General features: G+C 47.6%; 1 protein-coding gene across 2 annotated transcripts in view; it reads right to left on the bottom strand.

Annotated features, from left to right (window-relative positions):
• Positions 1–1722: 1722 nt before the first annotated feature.
• The window catches only part of PPP1R12B (protein phosphatase 1 regulatory subunit 12B), a 47975-nt gene continuing 28791 nt past the window's right edge, over positions 1723–20906 (bottom strand). For both annotated transcript variants that reach the window (XM_008685128.2, XM_040636464.1), the window contains 3 exons: positions 18946–18999; positions 17657–17707; positions 1723–7125 (listed from right to left, as the gene is read on the bottom strand). In XM_008685128.2, coding sequence (XP_008683350.1) covers positions 7039–7125; positions 17657–17707; positions 18946–18999 — 192 coding nt within the window. In that variant the 3' untranslated portion in view covers positions 1723–7038. The remainder of the gene's footprint in view (positions 7126–17656; positions 17708–18945; positions 19000–20906) is intronic.

The raw sequence follows: 20906 nt of genomic DNA, 5'->3' as shown, positions 1-20906 counted from the left end.
CTGGCTCCCCCTCCCTAAATGCCCCTCTCCCACCCCCGGTGTATGTACATCGGCCGAAGTTAATCCGTACAAGTCAGCGGAGAAAGTTACATCCGGTGCTTTAACTGTGGTGGAAGTAAGGTTGGGAGCGAAGAGTGAACTGAGTGGAGAAAAAGACAAAATTCAACCCCTAAAATAGGAGAGGCATGAAGACCCCAGGGTGCTTCCTCTGAGCTCTCCTCACCCCTACCTAATCACGGTCAAGGCAGAGGAAGAATGGAGGGAGGGAAACCATGAAGCTGAAGCCGGTGTCTGAATGAGTCCAGTGAGAACAGGCTGTATATTCTCCAGAGCGGGGGGTGCAAGGCGGAAACATGTTCCTTCCCTCCTCCGGGAGACGACGGCCCTACCTGGGTGCCAGCGAGGTGGCAGGCCCAGTCTTTCACAGGCTCAAGGGACTCTAGCCAGAAGCGGAGTTATTTTGGGTTGCTGTATCCTCCCAGAACCCTCTCCCACCCCTGCAGCCTGCCTCCTGGAGTTCTGTGCTTGAGCCCCACGTCCTCCTTCCTCCAGCCTCTCGTTATCTGGCCTCCGTCACCAGACAAGCTGGGATCTGTCCCAGGCTTCAGCAGTGTGGGGGCGAGCAACGACAAGGTCAGGTATGTTAAGGTGAGAGTCCATGCTCAATTCTGGTTTTGTGGGAACATCAGAGGCTCTAAGAGGCTCCCTGCAGTCAGTGTGCCCTTCCTGACTCCTCTCCTGCAAGGAAGCAATGGGCTGGAGTTTCCTCTGGGAAGACCCCCTGTCCCTAGCTGGAAACATCAAATCTCTCAGGACAAAGACTGAGTAAGCTAGACACGGCTGCCCACGGTCTCCCTGGCCAGGCTACAGACAAGTCAGGCCCACCGTTCAAACCTCATCTCTGAGAGGCTATTAGCACAGCCACGGACCTTTGAAACCAGAGGAGGGGGGGTGGCGGCGGTCGTTGTTGGTGAATGGAACTGGACCAGGAATCATGGCTGATGTGTGGAAAACCTAAGTACCATTAGCTCCAAGTGAGAAAAGCAAAGAATGAAGAATAGAGGGTGATGGGGGAGGAAGGGTGAACGGTATGTTTGTTTCTGTTTTGAAGGACATAAGAGCAGCCTCATGTCACTTTAAGGGGACACCCAAGAAGTTTATTGGAAGCATGAGGGGGAAATCTGGAGGAGAAATAACAAAGTATCACTCTGGCAGATTCACAGTCCGAAATGATAAGCAGATGGGACTGGAGAATGGCTCAGAGAGAAGGCCTTTGGGGGATTGGAAGGGCAGGGGAAAAGCAAAAGATATGAATTAACACAATAACACACTTGGATAACATTGGTTCAAGAATACGCTGGACTGGCACATGTGCATGCATACGCACGCAGGTAGAAGCACGAGTCATCTCCAAATTTTTACACCTCTTTAGGTAAGATCGGCTCATCCATCAATTCATCACTCACCAGTGGTGTCTGTCTTTAACATACCCACTTCCCATGGTTCTTCCCAAGGAGGGGCTTCCAGGACCCTGGGCGGCAAGCCACACCTAGGTTCAATTTGACCCTCAACCACGCAGCTCAAAGTGGTAGGGAATGCATCTCTCTTCCCCTGCAGTTGCTAGCAGGCTAGTCAAGATTCTCGAGTGGGTTTTTATCAGCCCCCAGAGACCACCTCCTCCCTAGCAGCCGTGACAGTTAACAGTTCCTGGGCTGCAATATCAGAACACAAGCGATCAATAGCTGTCCTTGATAGGGTCTACTGCTCCCAAGCAATGTCGATAGCCATTAGGGAAGCTGATTAACATCTCCGCTCTGCTGGAGGCCAAGGGACCAGGGTACCAGTGACTAGCACTCATTTCCCAGCATGCAGTTCTGCGGCTCAGTGACCCCCTCCTCCGCTCTGGCAGCCTCCACCCTGCTCTTCGTTCTGCCTTCTTCCCACCGCAGCTCACGGGCAACCTTCACTTCAGGGTCCCTGTCCTTCACTCACACCCAGTCCTGCAGGCGGCTTTTCAGAGCTGGGCGCGGTCCTCTGCAACATGGCTGTGTGGACTTAGGGTCTGTGACCTCTTCCCACACTGGTAGTCTCCCCTGCAGACCTGCTTAAAGGAAGGGTCATCCTGAACAGCACTGGACCCTTGTACTTCTGATAGTCCAGAATCCAGAGGGGTTCCACAGAACTAAAGGTTGAGGTTTTCATTGAGGAAAATGATCTTGCTGCCAGTAGGGCAGAATTTAAGACTATGTGAAAGCTGGTGCTAAGCAGAAAGGCCATGTCTGCCCTTTGGATGTTCAGGACCGCATAGACCACATCTGAGAAGGTGGAAGGAATCTACGAAGCAGCACCTCTATTTCCTATTAAGACAACTTGTCCAAAGGCTGCCTGCAACAAACTGCTTTCTCTCCATTTCCCCACGAGCTCCAATTTCCCCCTCTGCAGGTTTTAATATTCTTACCAGGCCATGAAGAGGGAAAGCAACTGCAATACCATTCAATTACCCTCAATATTAAATTCCCTTTCTAACAAAGATGAGAAGTCAATCTTGATGGGCTAATGTTAAACAGTTTGAATTCAGAAGAAAACAAGATTTTTTTGCCATTAGAAAGAGCAACAATTCTGAGTTTAAGAAACGTTCATCTTCCTAGGAATAAATAAATCACAGAATTTTAAGCCTAGAAGGGATCTTAAGGATGATCCAGTCCCACTGCATTCTGCAGACAGGGAAGGTGACTTTCCCAAGGTCACATGGCTAATAAGAGCTGGCCCTAGAATCCAGCTCTTCTGACTCCTAGGGGCTTATCCTTTCGTGTTGCCTTCTTCTGCCCTCAAAGCTGCCTTGCTTATTGGGTGAGAGGACTCACATCCTTTGATGGGTTGAAACCTGCCTTAAAAATCAGTGTGGGGACCAAGACCTGCAGTTATAATTGGGCCTAGATCTGGGGCTGCTAACTTGCGTCTAGAGTTAGGTGTTTGCTAGCACAAACAGTGGCCCCTGGGAATGGCTGGAAGGGAAGGACCCCAGCCAGCGCCCACGTAGTGTCACCTCACTGTGAAGCTCCAATGGAACTAGTGGCTCACCCAGTGGGGTGTACCAGGAATTCCTCCTGCCTACTGGCTCCGTTGCTGAATCCTTCAGGCTTTCCCTTTTGTGGGGCAGAGCGGCCTGGCAGCTGAATAAGTGGCAGTATTTTTAACAGCCCTCTCATCTCCGTGCTTCTCCTGCTCAGCTCGCGCCCACCGCCGTAGAAGGACTGCCAGCGTTGTCAGGACGGAAAGGCCGGCCTTTGTCTGAGAGGAGGCAGTCTCTCTGTCTGGCGAGGGGAGGCTGTACTGGGGCCAGAAATCCAGAGACCAAACCAAATGCGTGGCTTTGAGAGTTTCTTCTTCTCTCATCTCTGGCTCAGTTAAAAGCCCTTGATAGCAAAACAGTAGTTCACACGTTTTTCGTGGGATACACAGGCTAATAGATGGGGTTTCAGCCTTCTTGTTTCTAAGCAGAACTGTTAAATAAGCATGTTTTGTTTTGGGCAGGAGAAGCACGTGAAATGATCCAAACCAGAGATCCGAAGCCTCCTTCACCAGTGGCCTCAGACAGCAATGAATGCATTTTGGTCTCAAATGTGGAGCGGGAGACAGGAAGGCGCAGAAGAGAAGCGAACACATCCTGCAGTTGGATAGAAAAAGCCAGGGAGGTTCCAGGAAATATCAAGTGGGACTGCCCAACAGAGAATTCAGCGCACTAAACAAGCCCAGGGCATGTCTATTCTTTCAGATTCTTTAGAGGCAACACCCCAAGATCTGCATAACCCTGTTGCACTAGAGACTGGGACTGGGGCGAGGGGTCATCATGCCCAAGAGCTATCTGGAAAAGAGTAAGCAGCCCTTGAAAGACAAACAGGCGAAGCAGTGAAACTTCAGCCAGAGAATCTCTGGAATGGCCAAATCATTACTCCTAAAGGTGTGGCTTGGTTTTGAAAAATATCAAATTAATGAGAACAGAGGATATAAAGTTGTACCAAGAACCTTCTCATTCCCATTCTGATATTTCATGGAAAGACTTTAAAAGTGACACAGCATCGCTGAGCCCCAAATTGTTGGCCAGACCGGCAGTATTCATACAGCTTGAGCTATCTGGGGTGTTCCTGGGTATCCAAACCAGTAGGTTGGGGACAGGAGGTTTGTGGCCACTGAAGAGACCGACAGCACAAGAGGAGGGAGGCCTGCTGCTATCAGCATCCGGAGCGCACGGCTGGTCATCAGGTCTCTAGCCATCACTTCTGGGGCTTTCAGTCAATGCAACTGTGAAGAAAGGGTATTTTATTCTCTGGGAAGGGACCAGAATTGAGAGTCTGTCTGTCTAATAAAGCTAATTGCGTAAGAGAGAGTACCTGAAATTACCTAGGATCGTTTACCCTTTCATGATTTCTGGGCCATAGAATCCAGTATTCCTGAGATTGAAAAGCTTGTAAATTTTTCATCACAAGGGAAACTTTCTGGCAAGAAAAGGCATCTTTAATGTGAAAGGGCTGTGAAGCAGCCGGGCATAACACCAATCTAAGAGTTTTTAGATTCTGTCCCATGCTTTTGAAAGGCACACACAGATGAGGGAACTCTCTGTAACCTCTTTACCTGGTCTGTCTAATGGGAGAGGGTCAAGATGTTTTCCTAATAATTCAGTTTTCTTTTCCTGAGAAAGAGGCAGCAACCACCCCCATGCCTTGCCCAATATCGAGGATGTGCCAGGAGAATCAATTAGTCAACACCTTGTGCTGATTTCCCCTCTCCCTAGAATGAAGAAGATGTTTATAGTGGAAGTGACGAAACATTTTACCCTAATTTACCATTCCCTGAGAGCTGAGCTGACAGTGCTCCCATGCTCATACAAAATCCGAATCAGTAGCAGCTTCTCTCGGAAAATGGCTGGAAATGGAAGAGAGAATTTTGTATATTCTAAAAATGGAATTTTGCCAGAGGAGACCTATTTCCTCTTCTGGAATTAGGATCTTGAGTGATAACCTCTGGTTTAAAGTTCACGTAATGTTTCAGAGGGCCACGGAGAACTACACTGTCATTTTCGGGAAAGAAACTAAAAATGGACAGAGGTAGTATATGTTAGGAGAATGGACCGCTCTGAGGACTGAACACCATGGGCCGCTCTAAAATGAGGACTTAAGTGACCTGCTCACTCAAAATCAACCGACCAAGGGAGAAAAAGCCTATATAGACCAAATATGTTAGGTATCAATATGGGTCACCATCAAGGACTAACGGTTTAATTTTGTGCTAACGGAGTACCTGTCCAGGTTTGGGCAGGATATGTTAAAAGGTTGTTTTTGTCCAGAGGAGGACAGACGAGATGTGACAGGCAGGAAAAGTATGCCATGTGAGAAATGCCTTAAAGGACCGGGAAAATGCCAGTCGGAAATCAGGTTAAGGGGAGATGACCAACTACAAAGGGGCTGTCACATTAAAGGGCACGACTGGGCCGTGGGGAGCACCCACGAGCAGACCTTGACTCATCTTAGGAAAAGCTTTCTGGTTATTAGAGTTGCCCACCTTTCACGGAATAGATGCACAGCTGCCCGACTGTGGGTCAGAGCTGGGGCAGTGGGGTGCAGGTGGGGCTCCCTGTGGCAGGACAATGGAAAGCTCATCCAAAGGCCTCCAGGCTTTGCCGCTCTAAGATTCCGGACTCCCGTCAATGAGTTACAAGTATCTCATCATTTTAAACCTCTATTAAGAAGTCATTTCTCCTGTTGGCTTCTAAGAAAACAAATGTCTCTCCCCTAAATCTAACCACCGGAAATAATCAAGTTCACCACCATTACCACAGCACAATCTATCTTCTATCTTTTTTGTCACAAGGTTGCAAGTGTCCCCAGATACTCTACTTACACCATATATGTCTTTCTGACCTGCTTCTACTCCCTGGTCCGCCTGCTACCCATCCACCCTTCTCAGCTCTCATGCCTCCTTGCAAGGACTTCTTTTCTCATTAGGAGCAGGTGCCAGAGTGAAGAGAGGAAAACAAGGTCAAAATGAGGTGAGACAGAATGGGGTGTTTCAGAGCCCGGATTTTCTAATAAGGAAAATCACTGTGTAGGGAAAACAAGTGGGAGATGAGAACAGTGGGCTGACATTTATGCCATGGTCTGGCTTTTCGGCAAGAGGGCCGATGGTGCCGCCAAGGCAATTCTTCTGGTCTCCAGAGCGCCCCAGGAGAAATGATTTTCCATAATGGCCAAAGACAAGTGAGGTCAGATGCGCTGTTCTAGCTTTTACACCATGTGGCAAGGTGGTGGAGGGGAGACAGGAAGGAAAATAGAAGGATAGAAAGGAAAGGAATAAAGGAAGCCAGGGTCATCTGAGCCGTGAGGAAGGGGGCCAGGCATGAGGGAAGAACAGGAATTAAGACTAATCAGGGATGTTACTGGGTTGTTGATAGGAAAAATAACAGTAACGCCAGCAAGGAGTTAGAGAAAAGTCAGTTCCTGAGAGGTGCAGACTAGCAGAGACCTTCAATGCAGTCACTGTCACCTTGGAATCTAATGGAAACACAGCTCTAGAGGCCGTCCGATGATTATGCCAACATCCTGTTTCTCTTGGCATCCCAGACAGGATCCTGGAATGGCCACCGTAAGACTCACCTATATCAGAGGACACAGGGTCAGTGTAAAAGGCTGCGGGGTACTGGTTCGGGTAGAGGCCTTACATGTTTGGACCAAATCCAATGTGGACAAGTTGCTGAGCAGCATGAAGTTGGGGTCCACAGCTGAGGCTGGTGTACTCCCCAAGGCCGCCTCCGGATGGCTCGGATGATCACAATCATGCTTCAATTAAAACTGTCAAGAAACTCAGGCGGTGGGGGCGTGGGAGGAACAGGGCATCGAGAGTGCAGGGGAGGTGACCGGGGAGGGCCAGAAGGAAGTTGTCCTTCCACCAAAACATTCACTTCTTTTGGTTGGAAGGCAATGGCTGGAAAAGAGGGGTGGGCGCAGCAGTGCTGCCCTTTCCCTCCTCAATTGGGAGCCTAGTCTATTTGGATAGTTTGCTGATGACTCTGATGAGGGCACCGTTTTCATCTTTCAGCCGCTGGTTGTCAGATTTCAGTTCTGTTAACACCTGTAGGGGGACAGAGGGAAAGACGTGTTAGAGCTTGGCATCATCACCTCCTTACCCTCCCTGACCAGGCCAGGCCAGCTCAGCCCAGCGAGCAGGGCGTTCCGAAGCAGCTTATGCAGTGAACTGTCACCACCCCTTCCCCCAGGGGTGAAAGTGCCCTGAATCTTTCTATTTGTTGAGTTGGTAATGTTCATATTTAGGGAGACCACAGCCCCTCCATCTTTTGAACTAGCATACTTAGCAATAACATCTTATTTCACGTTCCACACCATGCATCCTTTCATTATCCTGAATCGACCACTGTTTACAATTGTTCCTGCCCTTGAACTCACTTCTAGTCTGGAGAAATTAAGGACAGTGCCAAAGTGAGCTGGTGAGGACACAGAGGAGAAACTGAGAAAGGAGTACTGGGTCAACTAAAACAGTTAAGGACAGACACTGCCTCACGTCCCCTCAAAAATAGGAATGCAAGGGAGAGCGGCATAACCCGACTTTGTCACAGCCACAAGATGACTTAAGGTCCTCCTAGTGCCTTCTGTGATGAAATCCACCCAAATTCCTGCTTGTCATACTACACGTATCCACTTTCAACCACTACAACCCAAGGAGTTTACGGATTCGGTCACCGCACAGCTGTGACGCACAGCGAGCGCTGGGTATGTGTTGACTTCTCAGCCAGAGCTCCCTGTGTAGCTACCACGGGATACAAGGGGGCCTGAGCAGCAGTTCTCGGGGATAGTGTTACAAATCCAGGAAATAGGTGCTTTGGGGGAAGGGGGAATAGAGATTTCAATTCTGTCAGTTCTGCCATCTTGGAACATGACACATAGTGCTGTTCAACATGCAAACAAGGGAAAAACGGCAGCCCAAGCCCTAGTCTGGATTTCCACGTCTTTATATGTGAACAGGCACGCCGACAGGGGTGCTGTGCAACTAAAACGCCACAGTGGGACGTTGCGGAGGGGACAGTTTATGTGTGGGCCCTGCTGGCAGTTTGGGGAGCCTCAGGTTAGAGGGGAAATACATCTTCACCAGGAAGGCTACAGAAATCGACATCTACATCTCTTCAATGCAGACGTGCTTTGATATTTTTAGTCATCAGACCTACAGGACTCCAGCAGCAGTGAGGTCGCCAGTCACGGATGGCCTGGGCTCGGAGGTCATGAAGCCTGTTTAACTCTAGCTCCGGCTCTGCTATTAACCACTTAGGGGACCTAACCGTACCATAAGAAACAGAATTTTTGTTTCCTCAATCTCGTATGGAGGAATGTAGATCAAATTCTACAAATATATATGTGTATACACACTTTTATGCATCACAGAGACACAAAGGATTTGTATTATTAAGGGCACGAAAAGAAAGCAGGATTGAACATCCACACTGCGGAAGGCTCTGTCCTAGAAGTTCTCACTCCCACGGTCTTATTAGCACCTCATGAGTCTGTGATACAGTTGTTCTCCTTACGTCTACAAATGAGGAAATAAAGAATTTCATAACTAGTCCAAAGTACGCAGCTATTAAATGGCAAAGCTGATATTGGGCCCCTGTGTGCCTGACTCCGAAGATTATTCTTTCGTTAGAGAGGTTGTATGGAAAACCAAACACCAGAAGTCCAGAACTCCAGCACTGTCATTGTCATGAATGATCTCTATTACTTTAAGCAAACCACTCTGTTTCTCTGGGTTTCCATTTTTGCATCTAAAAAAGAATCATCATCTCTGCCCTGGTCACCCATCAAGTCAGCTGAGAGTCACCTCCGGTCATCTCCCCTGCACTCAGCCCTCCTGTGAGGGCCCCGGGAGGTACCAGACGTGGAAGTGTGCGGACGTACATAACGTGCTCTGCCGATACTCAGGATTCTCACGACCACTGTGAGTTCTCCATGAATGGGTGAGGGCAAGTAGGTTATCTACAAATTTTACTAAAAAGATTTTAATCCAGATAGTACAATAAAGTTTTGGTCCTTTAACCCTGCCTCTCCTACCTCCAACCTAATCAATCAAAGTTGCTCTGGCTGCTCTCTCTCATGCCTCTATCCCCGTGGCCTTGACTACCAGAAGTGAGCGCTCAGAAACTCAGTCCAAGAAGATTTTTAGAACAAGTCAGCCAGGATGGCCCCGCAGTGCTTCACCTTCCCATCTGCTTTCCAGTGCCCCATCCTGGGTCTCGCAGCCTGGGTATCAGTGAGACTCTGAAAGTCGTATTTCCATAATAGGATTCCATAGGTGGGGAAGAAGCTATGTATGTCATTGGATTTCATTTCCCTGCCAGCAGCTCATCAAATCAGAACTGGGCCGACTCCTCCCTGCTTTTTAAATGTACAAACAACTTGTTGAGCCTTGGTGATTTATTTCCACATTAAGAACTCAATTCTTTGAAAAAAAAAAATTGGACAAGGCAATTTCCCAGCTGCAATATGCTACAACTGACATCTTAGGGGAGTGTCAAAAAGTACAAGAAGTGGAATGTAGAAATCAAGGGGGAAAACAGTCTCATAAACTTGATTCTCAAAAGAGAGAGGAGGAAATGAACAGTGTTATCTGATATTCACTTGAAGTTAAAGAATGATTAAATAAGAACACATGTGGAAGCACTATAGAAGTACGAGGTTTAACAAAACTTTATCATTTCAACCCCCTGGAGGTCAGCTTTCTTAACTTCTAAATTTCCAGTTCACCACAGTTTGATGTTAAGGTATCTTAGACAAATAAAATTCAAGTGCATGTTTTCCCAAACCTGACTTCGTCCAGCCTTTGATGAAGAATGTGTTGAAGAGGGAGAGGATATGAGGGTCTTGAAGCTGCGGAGACTCGGGAAGGACAAGGCTAGCTGCAGGGTGACGGGGGCTCAGGGTGAGTCTTGCCTAGGCTGCTTTGCTTCTGACTGACTACTTGGGAAGTGGGGAGGGGGTCCCACCGCTTATATTCTATTGCAAGTGGCTTGCACGATACAATAAAACAAAACAGAACAAAAAAACCCGGAAAAGCAGGGCAAACTCTCTGGGTCACACTGTCAGTTTGGTTTAGTTATCCCATCTCTCCTTCTGGTAGGGGTCGGCAAGTGTTTTCTATAAAGGGCCAGATAATAAATATCAAGCCACATGGTCTCTGCTCCAACTATTCGACTCTGCTCTTGTGGCACAAAGTACTTACGAACGTAATGATAATACATAAACAAATGAGCATGGCTCAGTTTCAATACAACTTTATTTCTGGACATCAAGAGTTGATTCCATATATTTTCAGGTATCACGAAATATTCGTCTTCCTTTGACTCCCCCCCCCAACTATGTGTATGGCTCATGGGCCTACTGATGGGCCACAGTTCGCTGATCTGTTACAGAAGGTCACGTGCTGTGCAATGGATTCTTTACAGTGGCAACATCTCGCAGTAGGTAAATGGCTGTTTGGGAAGTCAAGAGTGCTGAGAAAGCAGAATGCTGCCCTTCAGCCCTCAGCTGCAATGGTGGGGGCGCACTGTTGCTGTTTAATAGATTCTTCTTGCACTGTTTAGGCCATATGCTTAACAAATGGCTAAAACTCTGTGCCAAATATGCAGGCAGCTAACAGCACAGTGGTTGAGCGCTTGGGCTCTGGAACCTGACATATTTGGTTTGAATTTTGGTTCTACCACTTACTTTTTGAGTGACCTTGGACCGGTTACTTAATCTGGAACTCGTTTTTTTCCATTTGTTAAAAATGATTGTTCTGGGGAATAAGTGAGAAAAAGCACACCAAGTACTGTGCACAGGTCTTAATAAACGACACCGTTACCTTAGTTATTTACTGTTGAAAGCATGAGACCTAGTTTTGCTCTATATCCCATGCTATCTTGCACAAAGAGGGAAACTAAAAATGACTGGGACATCTTTTGTGGGTCCCCAGTTCACCCCTGTCAAATTTTCCAGTAATCCTGAGGCTTACTTTCCAGCATGGAGTTTGGACCTAACGCGGCACTCAGTAAGCAGGTAACTAAGCTGCTTGGCGCCAGGCCGTGGTGTCACTTCCCTTTCAATTTTCTGTGTGTGACAGCATCTACAGCAGGATATTAGCTCAGCCCTTATGGTAATTTGGGTGCTTCAGATCTAGTGGGTATTAGCTGCCAGCTACTGACCCTGAGGCCACAAGCAAATAGGCAGAGAAAAGAACAGGCGCTGGTCAGGACTAATTAGATTGTTGTTGGAAATTAAAAACTCATTTCAGAGAGCAAAACTGCTCAGCAGTGGTGACCCCATCACACCATCGTGGGATGGGAAAGCAAGTTATCTGTGAGCTTGTCTTTCAGACCAACATCCAGGGAGTCTCCAGTTTACCAAACATATTTTTTGGTTCTCAGTTGAGAATAAATCCCTGCTCTCTGCTCCAATGACTGTCATCTCCTTTGCAAAGCTACCCCCATTAGGGAAGGTCTGGCTGTGTGAGGGTCTCATTTGTCCAGGCTGTGTTCTGCCTCACAGCCCACACTGGCAAGGGGTGGGGGTGGGGGGCACATCCCTAGGGCCCAGAGATTTGTGACAGGGATGAGAGTGATGCCTCCCAAGGAGGGGGAAGAAAGCAAAGATGATTGTAGGAGGGAGGCGAAGAATAGCCAATTCTACTCAAATGGTGGGATGGACAGTGTTACTGCTGCCAGTGGAGCTCTAGCCTTCAGAGCTAGGCGTCCCCATCCAGCATGTCGTCAGATGTGGAAGACTCAGCTCTGTCTGGTATGCAAAGGGCCATTCTCAACCCCGGTTTCACAAAAGAATCAATAGGGTAAGTCTGAGAAAATACTGATGCCTGGGTCTCAACCCAGACTACTGATTTTGGGGGTTGGGAGGGGTTGGGCCCAGGCACTATATATATTAAAAGCTCCCAGCCAGGGTTGAGAGTCCCTGCCCTTGGTTACCCCAGGCCCAGCAACAATATGGAGTGCAGGACCAACCCCAACTGCTCCAGTGGCCAGGATGCACTTGGGTTGCTACTGACTGAGAAAGCTCAACTTTCAGTTTGGCAACGACCCCACCAAAGAAATTTGCACACACACAGATGCGTGTGTACGTCTACGTACACCTATGTGTAGCCGAGTGAGCAAATCCATTCTCGGTCTCCAGGGGAGGAGAAGGTGACGTGGTGATCTCACCAAACAGATCACCAGCCCAGGCAAGGATTCCGTCACTGCCTCCCTTGACCTAGGCTGTTATGTCTCACTCTGTGGCTCTTTCCATCTGCAGATGACCCACATTTATAGGCACCCACATATGGTGGCTCTGATGGAGGGGCATGAGCACAGGGCTTCTGGGTCCAACAAAAAGAGAGAACATGCCTGGAGTGGTGGAGGAGGGAAGTGAGGTGGAGAAGAGGGGCAAGAACTAGAGCTCCTGGATTTCCGAGGACTCGACGGACTCCGAGAGTCTGGCCACAACTCGGGTCAGGGCCCTGTTCTCAGCCTGCAGTTGCTCGTTCATCTGCTTCAAGGTTTGAATCTGTTTTAGCTGGTGGAGGTTCTGTAGAGAGTGAAACATGGAGGAGACAGACAGACAAGAGAGAGAGAGAGAGACAAGACAGACCAGAGGAGATAAAAGTAGGACAAAGAAATCATGTGACTTTTTGTTTTTTGTTTTTAGTTGGCATGCGAGAAAGGAAATGAGAAAGGCAGGAGTAAATGGTGCAGGATGAGGGGAGGGATAAGGGAGAAAAGCACCAACAGGTGGGGGGAGCCAGGCCTACGATTCTTGGCTAAGGTTGAACTATGCTGCCGGTCAGCCATATGAGTACAACCACCACGCTCTCAAATAGCACATGCGGATTGCTTTTGAGAATGACAGCCCACCAGGTAGCTTGGGGCCTTCTGAGCTGATTTAACGTGGTTGAGCCATAGCCTCGGGGGCCCTTCTTCATCATCAACGGGACCTGGAGTTGAGGACTCCGTGTTCCTAAAACCAGCTGCAGCCCTTTTCTCTCTCCCTCTTCTCATCTTGACCTATACTCGGCTCCCTACTCCTACTTGTTTTTCTTTTTTTTTCTTTTTTTCTGGGTCCTTCTCTTTACTTTTTATTTAAAAAAATGAAACAAGGAAAATAAAAGAGGGGCCTGTTGTTTAAATATCTTCTGTACGAGGCATGTACTGTTTAGAAGGTTGAAGGGGCACATACAAGATAAGAGACTGGCAGCTGTCTGCACTGTCCTCTAACCTGTTTTGTAGGATGCTTCATTACCCCTTCTAGTTCTCCACTGCAGTCCAGAAACCTGTTCCAGGATCCAAGAACTGCTAAGCGGCCTCTGACCTGCTACAGGACTACCTGCATCATGAAATTCACTTTGTCCCAGCTCATGAAGAGGCTGGCAGCTGCTTGAAGGTGTTCACATACAGACTCACACTCTGAAAGTTACAGCTGTGCACAAAAGCTGGAGAAATCATACGTGTCCAAGATACTGGAATTGGTTGGACTGATGTACTAGTTCAGGCCTCACTATTTGTAAGTGTTACAAATGGGACAGAATAACCAGTCCACAGATATTCTTCCTAATACCTCGTAGCCCATAAAGGAGCTAAAGACGTCCAATGGCTTTATACCACAGGCTTGCTTACTGTTACTGTCGTTGCCTAAGTGGTCATCTGTACTGAGCCTGTAACCAAGACCATCAGCTCTCTGGGAGAGGAAAGGATTTTATTATGCAAATGGGGCTTCACAGAGGAAGATGAAAAATCCTGTAGATTACAGTGATGACAAACCAGAGAGAAGTCTCTCATACCCACATGGATGTGAGGGACAGAAATGAAGGATTAGTGGAGTTAAAGCTGGAAGTGAAGAAGCAAGAAAATGAAAGGCAGCATGAAGGGGAAAAAACAGTGAAAAGGAAAAACAAGCAGAGACAAACTGCCGAATATCTCTTTCCCCAAAGAGGGAGAATGAGCACCTTGGAAAAAAGGCAGAGCTGCTCAACACTTCCATGTAGCCACTTAAGGGTAGAGACCAGGCAACGCTCCTTACCCTCTGCAAGCATCTCGGCCATGGAGAGGACTGGGATCAGAGGAGATCATGGTGCAGCATATGGAAATATTTAAAGAAATGGGCAGGGACCAAACATAAGAACCAATGGAAAGTCCCTGGCTCTCACCCTTCTTTGGAGCTGACACTGGACCAAAGCTTTCAACATAATCATTGTCATTATATGAAGTGGTCCTTGCCTCCTAGGGAATAATATTAAAGACATGAACTATGAAAATGATTCAATCTAACATGTGAGTATAAGCAGATCAAGGTGGAAGAATTTGAAAGTTCCCAGTAAGAGGGAGAGAGGCAGGAAACAATCAGGTGGAATGTTCCATAGGAAACAGTACTGAAAACAAGGCACGATGGAGGGGAGGGCAGGGCACAGAGCAGGGTGGGCAAGGACAGGATCAGCTAGTGGTATTTCCAGAGTAAGTAAAAACAAAAATCCCAAGAGCAATCTAAAAGGGGAGCGGCTGCTGGACCCCTCATGCAAGGACCCGGGAGAGGCAGGGAGAAGGTCTGGGAAGGAGCCTGATGCTGAATGGAGGATATAGTAGAAACGTCATCAGGTCTGATGTGGGCCAGACCCAGTGCAGCCTCGCACAGCTCAGGTGGACATGCACACCTATCAGGGGCTGGCACACCATCCTACTCCAATCCAGGCTCTGAGTCCAGGCTGTCCTGGGGAGAACTCATAAATACTTACCTTTGTATAAGGCCGAAAGGCACAACCCATGTCACAAGCACAGAGCCCCACATACACCTGGGCGAGCCCACCTCAGGGTTCCCCCATTTCACCTGGCCTTTGCACTTTATGTGCCAGAATCAGAAAAACAGGCACCAGAGTCACTGTCTGTCCTTGAGCGCCTACTGGATCTTCAGGGTTCACTGGAGGTCAACCTTCAACCTGCTCCCTACTGATCGCTCCAAGAGGGTTGAGTGTCTGTATAAATCAAATATGCAACAGGCACGGGGGCTAACTGGCCCTTAGTTCTACTGGGTCCCAGATTCGATAAGACAGTTTACCTGTGCAGTTGACTGGCTGCCTAGAACACAGAGATTTTGACCACTGATCATTCCCAAGATGTTGATTACCATAAACTGTAGCCTGGATGAAAAAGGACTTGAAATCTAACCAAGCAGCTTCTTAAGACTCCTTTAAGGCCAGTGACATCAATTTCATGATGTCTGTATCTATACGTCTGAAGTTTTTGCTTATCTCAAGGTACAGACACAAACATCATGAAATTGATATTGGCTGTAAGGCTTGTTAAGTTCCTCCCCCTTTGTCCTCTAGGGGGAGCTAGACGATTTGTAAACCTGGTATCGGGCTTTGATCTGAGCAAAGGTTGTTTAGGGGCTTCAGAACTTGCAGGTGTTTCTTCTCCATTTGGCTGGTAATGGAGAATAATGGCAACTGACTGAATGCGTCCATTTTTTAACTAAAAAAGAAAACAAAAAAGTTTCAAATTGGCATACCTAATTTTTCGAGGTCTAAACAGCCATTATCCGGCTCATTTGACAATTTAAACAGCTGAAGTTGAAGTTGACTGGCAAACGACTTAAGGCTGAGGGAGAAACTCCTTCATGTGCTATGATCTCTACTGAGGAAAGAAAGGAACTCATGACCTAGTTTAGGAAATCCTAGCCTGACAGGACAGGGAGAAAGAAACATGTAAGCCCGTCTCAGACCATAGGAGTGAGAGCAACTAGAACCACTGAGGGGGCTCTCATGCTCGGCAATTTAGGATTGGAATAGAGATAAAGAAGGACCTCAACTGCTCCTCTTGGGGACTTTCTGGGTCTTTGCGTGTGGGCCTGGGCAGACGTGGTGTAGAGTTCCGTGACTAGTGGGTCTGGGCTGGCTGTGGGCTCCTGGGTACTCTCTAGAAGGCACCAGCTCTGGCCTCATTTACATGCTCTTGATCAGCATTCAGGCTACTCCTTAACGAGCATCACTGACAGCTGCCTAACAGCAGAGTACAGATGGTATCACTCAAGGGGTTTCAAAAATGGAGGCACCCCCAGTGCAGCTGAGAACTGTGGATATTCATTCATCAAGAACTGTTTAGCTCTACTAACACATGGCTCGAAATGGGAGAGAATACTGTGCGGTAGGTGAGGTGGGTCTGGAAAAACCAGATGATGGAGAAGCTAAGGGTGTTGGGTCATCCTGTTTTTATCGCAGGAGAATCAACCATTAATTATTTCTACTTCTTGCTGTTTTACATCAACGTGAAAGATGTAAGTGCTACTTTTTGGAGATATAAGTAGGTACTGCTTGAAATTCTATGTGAATGCTATGGGAATCAGTTACGGCCTTGGAACGGTGACCACAGAACTCAAGGGCAGGGCACATCTCCCTCATTCTGGAATAACACAGAGTAACAGGACTATGAGCACTGGATCTTGTGTAAACTTGGACCTTATCAGGTCCTGAGTTTTTTTTTTTTTCAGTAAATAACCATATTTTTGGGGGCCACTGTAAATAATAAATGTCTCTCCTAAAGTGCTCTAATTGCATATTAGGGATGCTTCTCACAGAAAGAGCCCTGGAGATCTGCCTCGTACTACCCCAGTGCTTCTGGTTCTCAGGTAAAGAAACCTGAGTTTCACCAGATGAATGCTTCGTATCATACATCTGGTAAAACAAGATCCTTGAAGGAAAAAAAAAAAGGCCGAAGCAGAGCAAGTGCTAGGTGACTATGATGGGCATGTGGCATCACGCACCTGTGGGGCTCAGATGCTCCCACAGCATCCCCAGGTGGCTACCCCGAGCAGCTCTATGTTCCCTACTGCTCTGCAGGCCCCTTCCGCAGTGGGGAATTGACCCTTCTGGGTCGGCTGCCAGTTCTCAGCACTCACAGCTGCCTAGGATGGCAGTTGTTCATTCAATGGCTAATGGAGATGATGGTCATTGCAGGTCATGGTGAAAGGAGAGAGGAAAGCAGTGAGCCGTGAGGTGTAACTGGTGGCATGAGCTTATTCTAGTGGGTGAGTGCCGAATATTACTGAACATTTCAGTAATATTATAAATGGGCTGGGGCAGGAAATTGATGTATGAATTAATCTGCATTCTGCTGCAGAATGACTCAAACTGTGTTCCTTCCAGCGAAGGGCTGAGACAGGGAGGCGCACCAGGCAGGAAAGTCCCTGGCCGTGTTCAGGCTTCCCCGGGCACCTCATGTGAGGCCAGGAGAGCTGGGACCCTTGTTTTAGCCTTTTCATCCAGCCCCTGAGGGTGAAGCTATTGCTTGGAAAATCTCAGAAGTTCAACTTAGGTTTGTCTCCAGTCTGCAGACACCTCCGCTTAAGCCAGAGGCGGCGCTGGTTCCCAGAAGGGCTGCGAGGTGCCCACAGGGGATGCTGTGTGATCTGAGAGGGCCTATGAAATGGCTGAGGAGAGATGCTCGGCTCCTCTTCACATGTCATCTCTTCTTAAGGGGGTCGAGTGTGCGGTGAAATCTGGAGGGGCGGGCCTAGGCTCAATCACCCAGTCCTGGCAGGCATTTGGGGAACAGGCACACAAAGAGAGAAAGGAGATCTCTCCATACCTTCATCTCCTCCTCCATCTCTGACATTTTCCGCTCCAAGGCTCGCCTCTCCTGTTTAGAAACAATGAGACTGTTGAACATCTACTGGGATTAGAAGGGAGTCAAAATGCTGCCTCCCAGTTGCCATGTGATCAGCGGCGTCACGTCTCAGGCAAACTTCATGCAGGAGACTAAGCACTATCTGATCCGTGGGATGAAACTACTTCACAGACAGAAATCACATGACCTAAATCTCCCATCAGAGTATTAGACTACAAGCAAATGGTAGGACCAGGGTACTCCGGCTATTCTGTGCAAGCTGAAGATTTCATGGAATTTCAAATGACTGCAAGTGACCAGGGCTCTTGCTCTCTATTAATAAAAGACATCCTTATCTTCAGTAATGCTCCCCTCAAATTCCTAAGGAGCTGCTTCTACCATGATGGGGAGCAGATGGTGAGTGGGGAAGCAGCCATCATAGTCCAGGAAGAAAGAGCACCCCTCCCCCTAACCCATCTCTCTCCCAGCAACCCACTCCTGATTTAGCCTGAACTCTGAAGAGTCCTTGATTAGATGAGATACCAAAGAGGTTTTGTTACAGGCCACTGAAATAAAATATAAAACTTTGCTGCTTTCCAAATTAAACAGGAGAGATGGGAACATATTATACCCCTAGGGTCAAATCACAGCTAGGGTTCATCAATAAATCTGAGTTTTCCCAATCCAAGAATGTCAAATCCCAGAAAAATATTCTGAACGCAGTCAGGAGGAGGTCAGCAATTGAACCATACGCCTCCTCCCCACCCCCAGTCAGAGTGAGTGAAAGATTCTGCTGGCTCACATTTCAAGTCAGAAGACCTAAATCAACGGCAGAGGGTCCTGCTGAAAACTTCCTCTGATCAAGGTGACAGGAAGGGTAAAGAGACCTTGGTCCTGGGTGTGTACGTGTGTGCTGATTTACAGTAAACCAAAATATACCGTAGGTGTGTGTGTGTGTGTGTGTGTGTGTGTGTGTGTGTGCACGAGCACGCGCAGTTCTGCCTACAGGCCAAACCAGTGCATGGGATGACCTTCTAAGGACTCGTCCCACACTAAGACTGGATAAGTGAAAAGTACGGACCATGTGAAGAGGCCAAAAGGACTAGCAATCAAACTGCTGTCCAGAGTCACACAAAAAGAATTTATTATCAAGCTGGGAATGGAATGTGGCAGAACTCCCGCCTTTTTGAGACGAACTTTTTCCATTGGCATGAACAACAAAGTCAGAGAAACTCAGATGAAACAGAGGGGAGAAAGAAACACACACATACCCGTTTCTCCATCTCCAGCATGGATGATCGGTCAGAGGTCTTCTCTTGTTTCTGCTAGTGCAAATTGAAGAGAAACAGTGGTCACTTGGGTTGTCTCAGGGTCACTAGGAAGCCCTGTCTGGTTCAGCATTACCGTCGGACACCCAGAAATAGATGTCTGGGCTTTGGGCTCTCGCTGCGGCAGATTCCAGTAGATCTCTAAGCCTGACATTATTGCCTCTCTGAAGTCTGCAGGATTCCCACTGGGGAGCAGAAGGCAGGAGTAGCTGTTTCTTGAAACTCAGCACAGTCACAAGTGCAAAGACATCCGCACAACACACACACAAACACTTGCTAGGTCTTCAACGCCAACTATCTCCTTATACCTCACAGTAATCACACAACCCAGAGAAAATGAAAAATGGCTTTTCTTCTTTGAAAGCTAGAGACTCACGAACTTGAGGCTCTAAGCCCCATGGCACTCTTCTAAGCAATCCCTTCACACTCTTATTCTTTCTGCTCTGGGCACTGACGCTGTTTTTCTTCTAAAGCAGTGGTCTGCACGTGTGGGTGGGCTTCCAGGGTTCTCAGGAGCCCGCTCATGCGATCTGCCCTGCTTTGAACTGAACAGTTCCACTTTTATCTTTTTTGTATATTGAGCTTCCAGGTGAGGTAAGATTTTACCTGAACAAAAGATTAGAACATCTTTGACTTTTGCTATAAATGTCACAGAAGGGCCAAAAAGATTTCGCCATCAGAGCTAAAAAGTAGAAGACCTTTGGGTAGTGACTCTTCAACAGGGGATGGAAACGAGTCATATGTTCCTTCTGGCCTTAGCACTGTCAAACTTCTTACACTTCATAGACATTCAGTAAGTACAGGGTGATGATTTTTATTTTGCCTCGAACCATGCACAAACAACAGTTAGTAAACACAGAGAGTACGCTGCTCTTCTGGCAGAGGTTTCTTTTTTCAGAATATGAAGGAATAAATAGAACTAACAGTAAAACTCTGATTTCTGGCCCCTGTCCTGCGCTTTCACCTTCTGTTCTGAAGGTCAGGGCCATCTGCCTTCCCACTGAGTCTACTATGAAGCGGAAGGAAAAGAAAAAAGGCAGAAGTAGATCCTGGTGCTTCTTTATACCCCCAGCAGCCTCCCTGAGCCTGAGAAGCACAGAAGCGGTCACGATCTCACTATTTTCATTTAGCTCACTTCTACAGACTGAACTGAACTTCTACAAAGAACTAGTTTTGTTTTGTTTTTGTAATCTTAACCCCCTCAGAGTTAGGCCAAGTGGACCTTTTATGTAAAACATCGTGTGTGTCCATGTGGTAAGTGTCTCCCTACAACGTGTGGGGCTGACAGGCCCTCCTCCTCTCCGTCCTGCCAGACAGCTCCATTTGTGGTAAACAGCAGAGAACTGGTCTGTAGCACCACTATTTCTTCTGAATTTCAGTAACTTGTATTTGGCAAAACTAAGTATATTCCAACACACCCAGCAAAGCAGTTGGCTAGAAAGTAAACCCTCTTCCCCAGTGACTGGAAAGGATGATTTTATTTTCAGTGTCCTCTGTGCAAGTCAATGTCAGCAGCTTGTTAGACTGCTCACTGCTCCGAAGCACGAGCTGGTGGAAAAGCCAAGAACTCCTAAAGGTCAAGAAATGTGCTGTCAGAAGAGTGCTTCTGGAGAGAGTGGGGAGCAGGTGACATTGGGTCCTCCTGTGGTTCCTCACATGACTGCTCCCCAACTGTCTGTAACATAGCCCCAGGAACTCCTGATAAGATGCAGCAAAAGATCTGTATTAATTAATCACTGTCAGTTCGTGGCACTACTCAGAATAAAAGTCAGCCTCAGGAATCTTCTGAGGGTGTACTGTGAATGAGACATTTTACCTGGCTCAGTCATGCTGAGAGCCCTTGAGGTTTATTTAGTTCCACCCCCCTGCCTTGTGTGTGTGTGTGTGTGTGTGTGTGTGTGTGT

Source organism: Ursus maritimus, unplaced genomic scaffold (assembly GCF_017311325.1).
Source record: "Ursus maritimus isolate PB19 unplaced genomic scaffold, ASM1731132v1 scaffold_2, whole genome shotgun sequence".
Taxonomy (NCBI): domain Eukaryota; kingdom Metazoa; phylum Chordata; class Mammalia; order Carnivora; family Ursidae; genus Ursus; species Ursus maritimus.
Note: the sequence above shows the minus strand (reverse complement) of the source record. Positions and strands in the feature narration are given on the sequence as shown.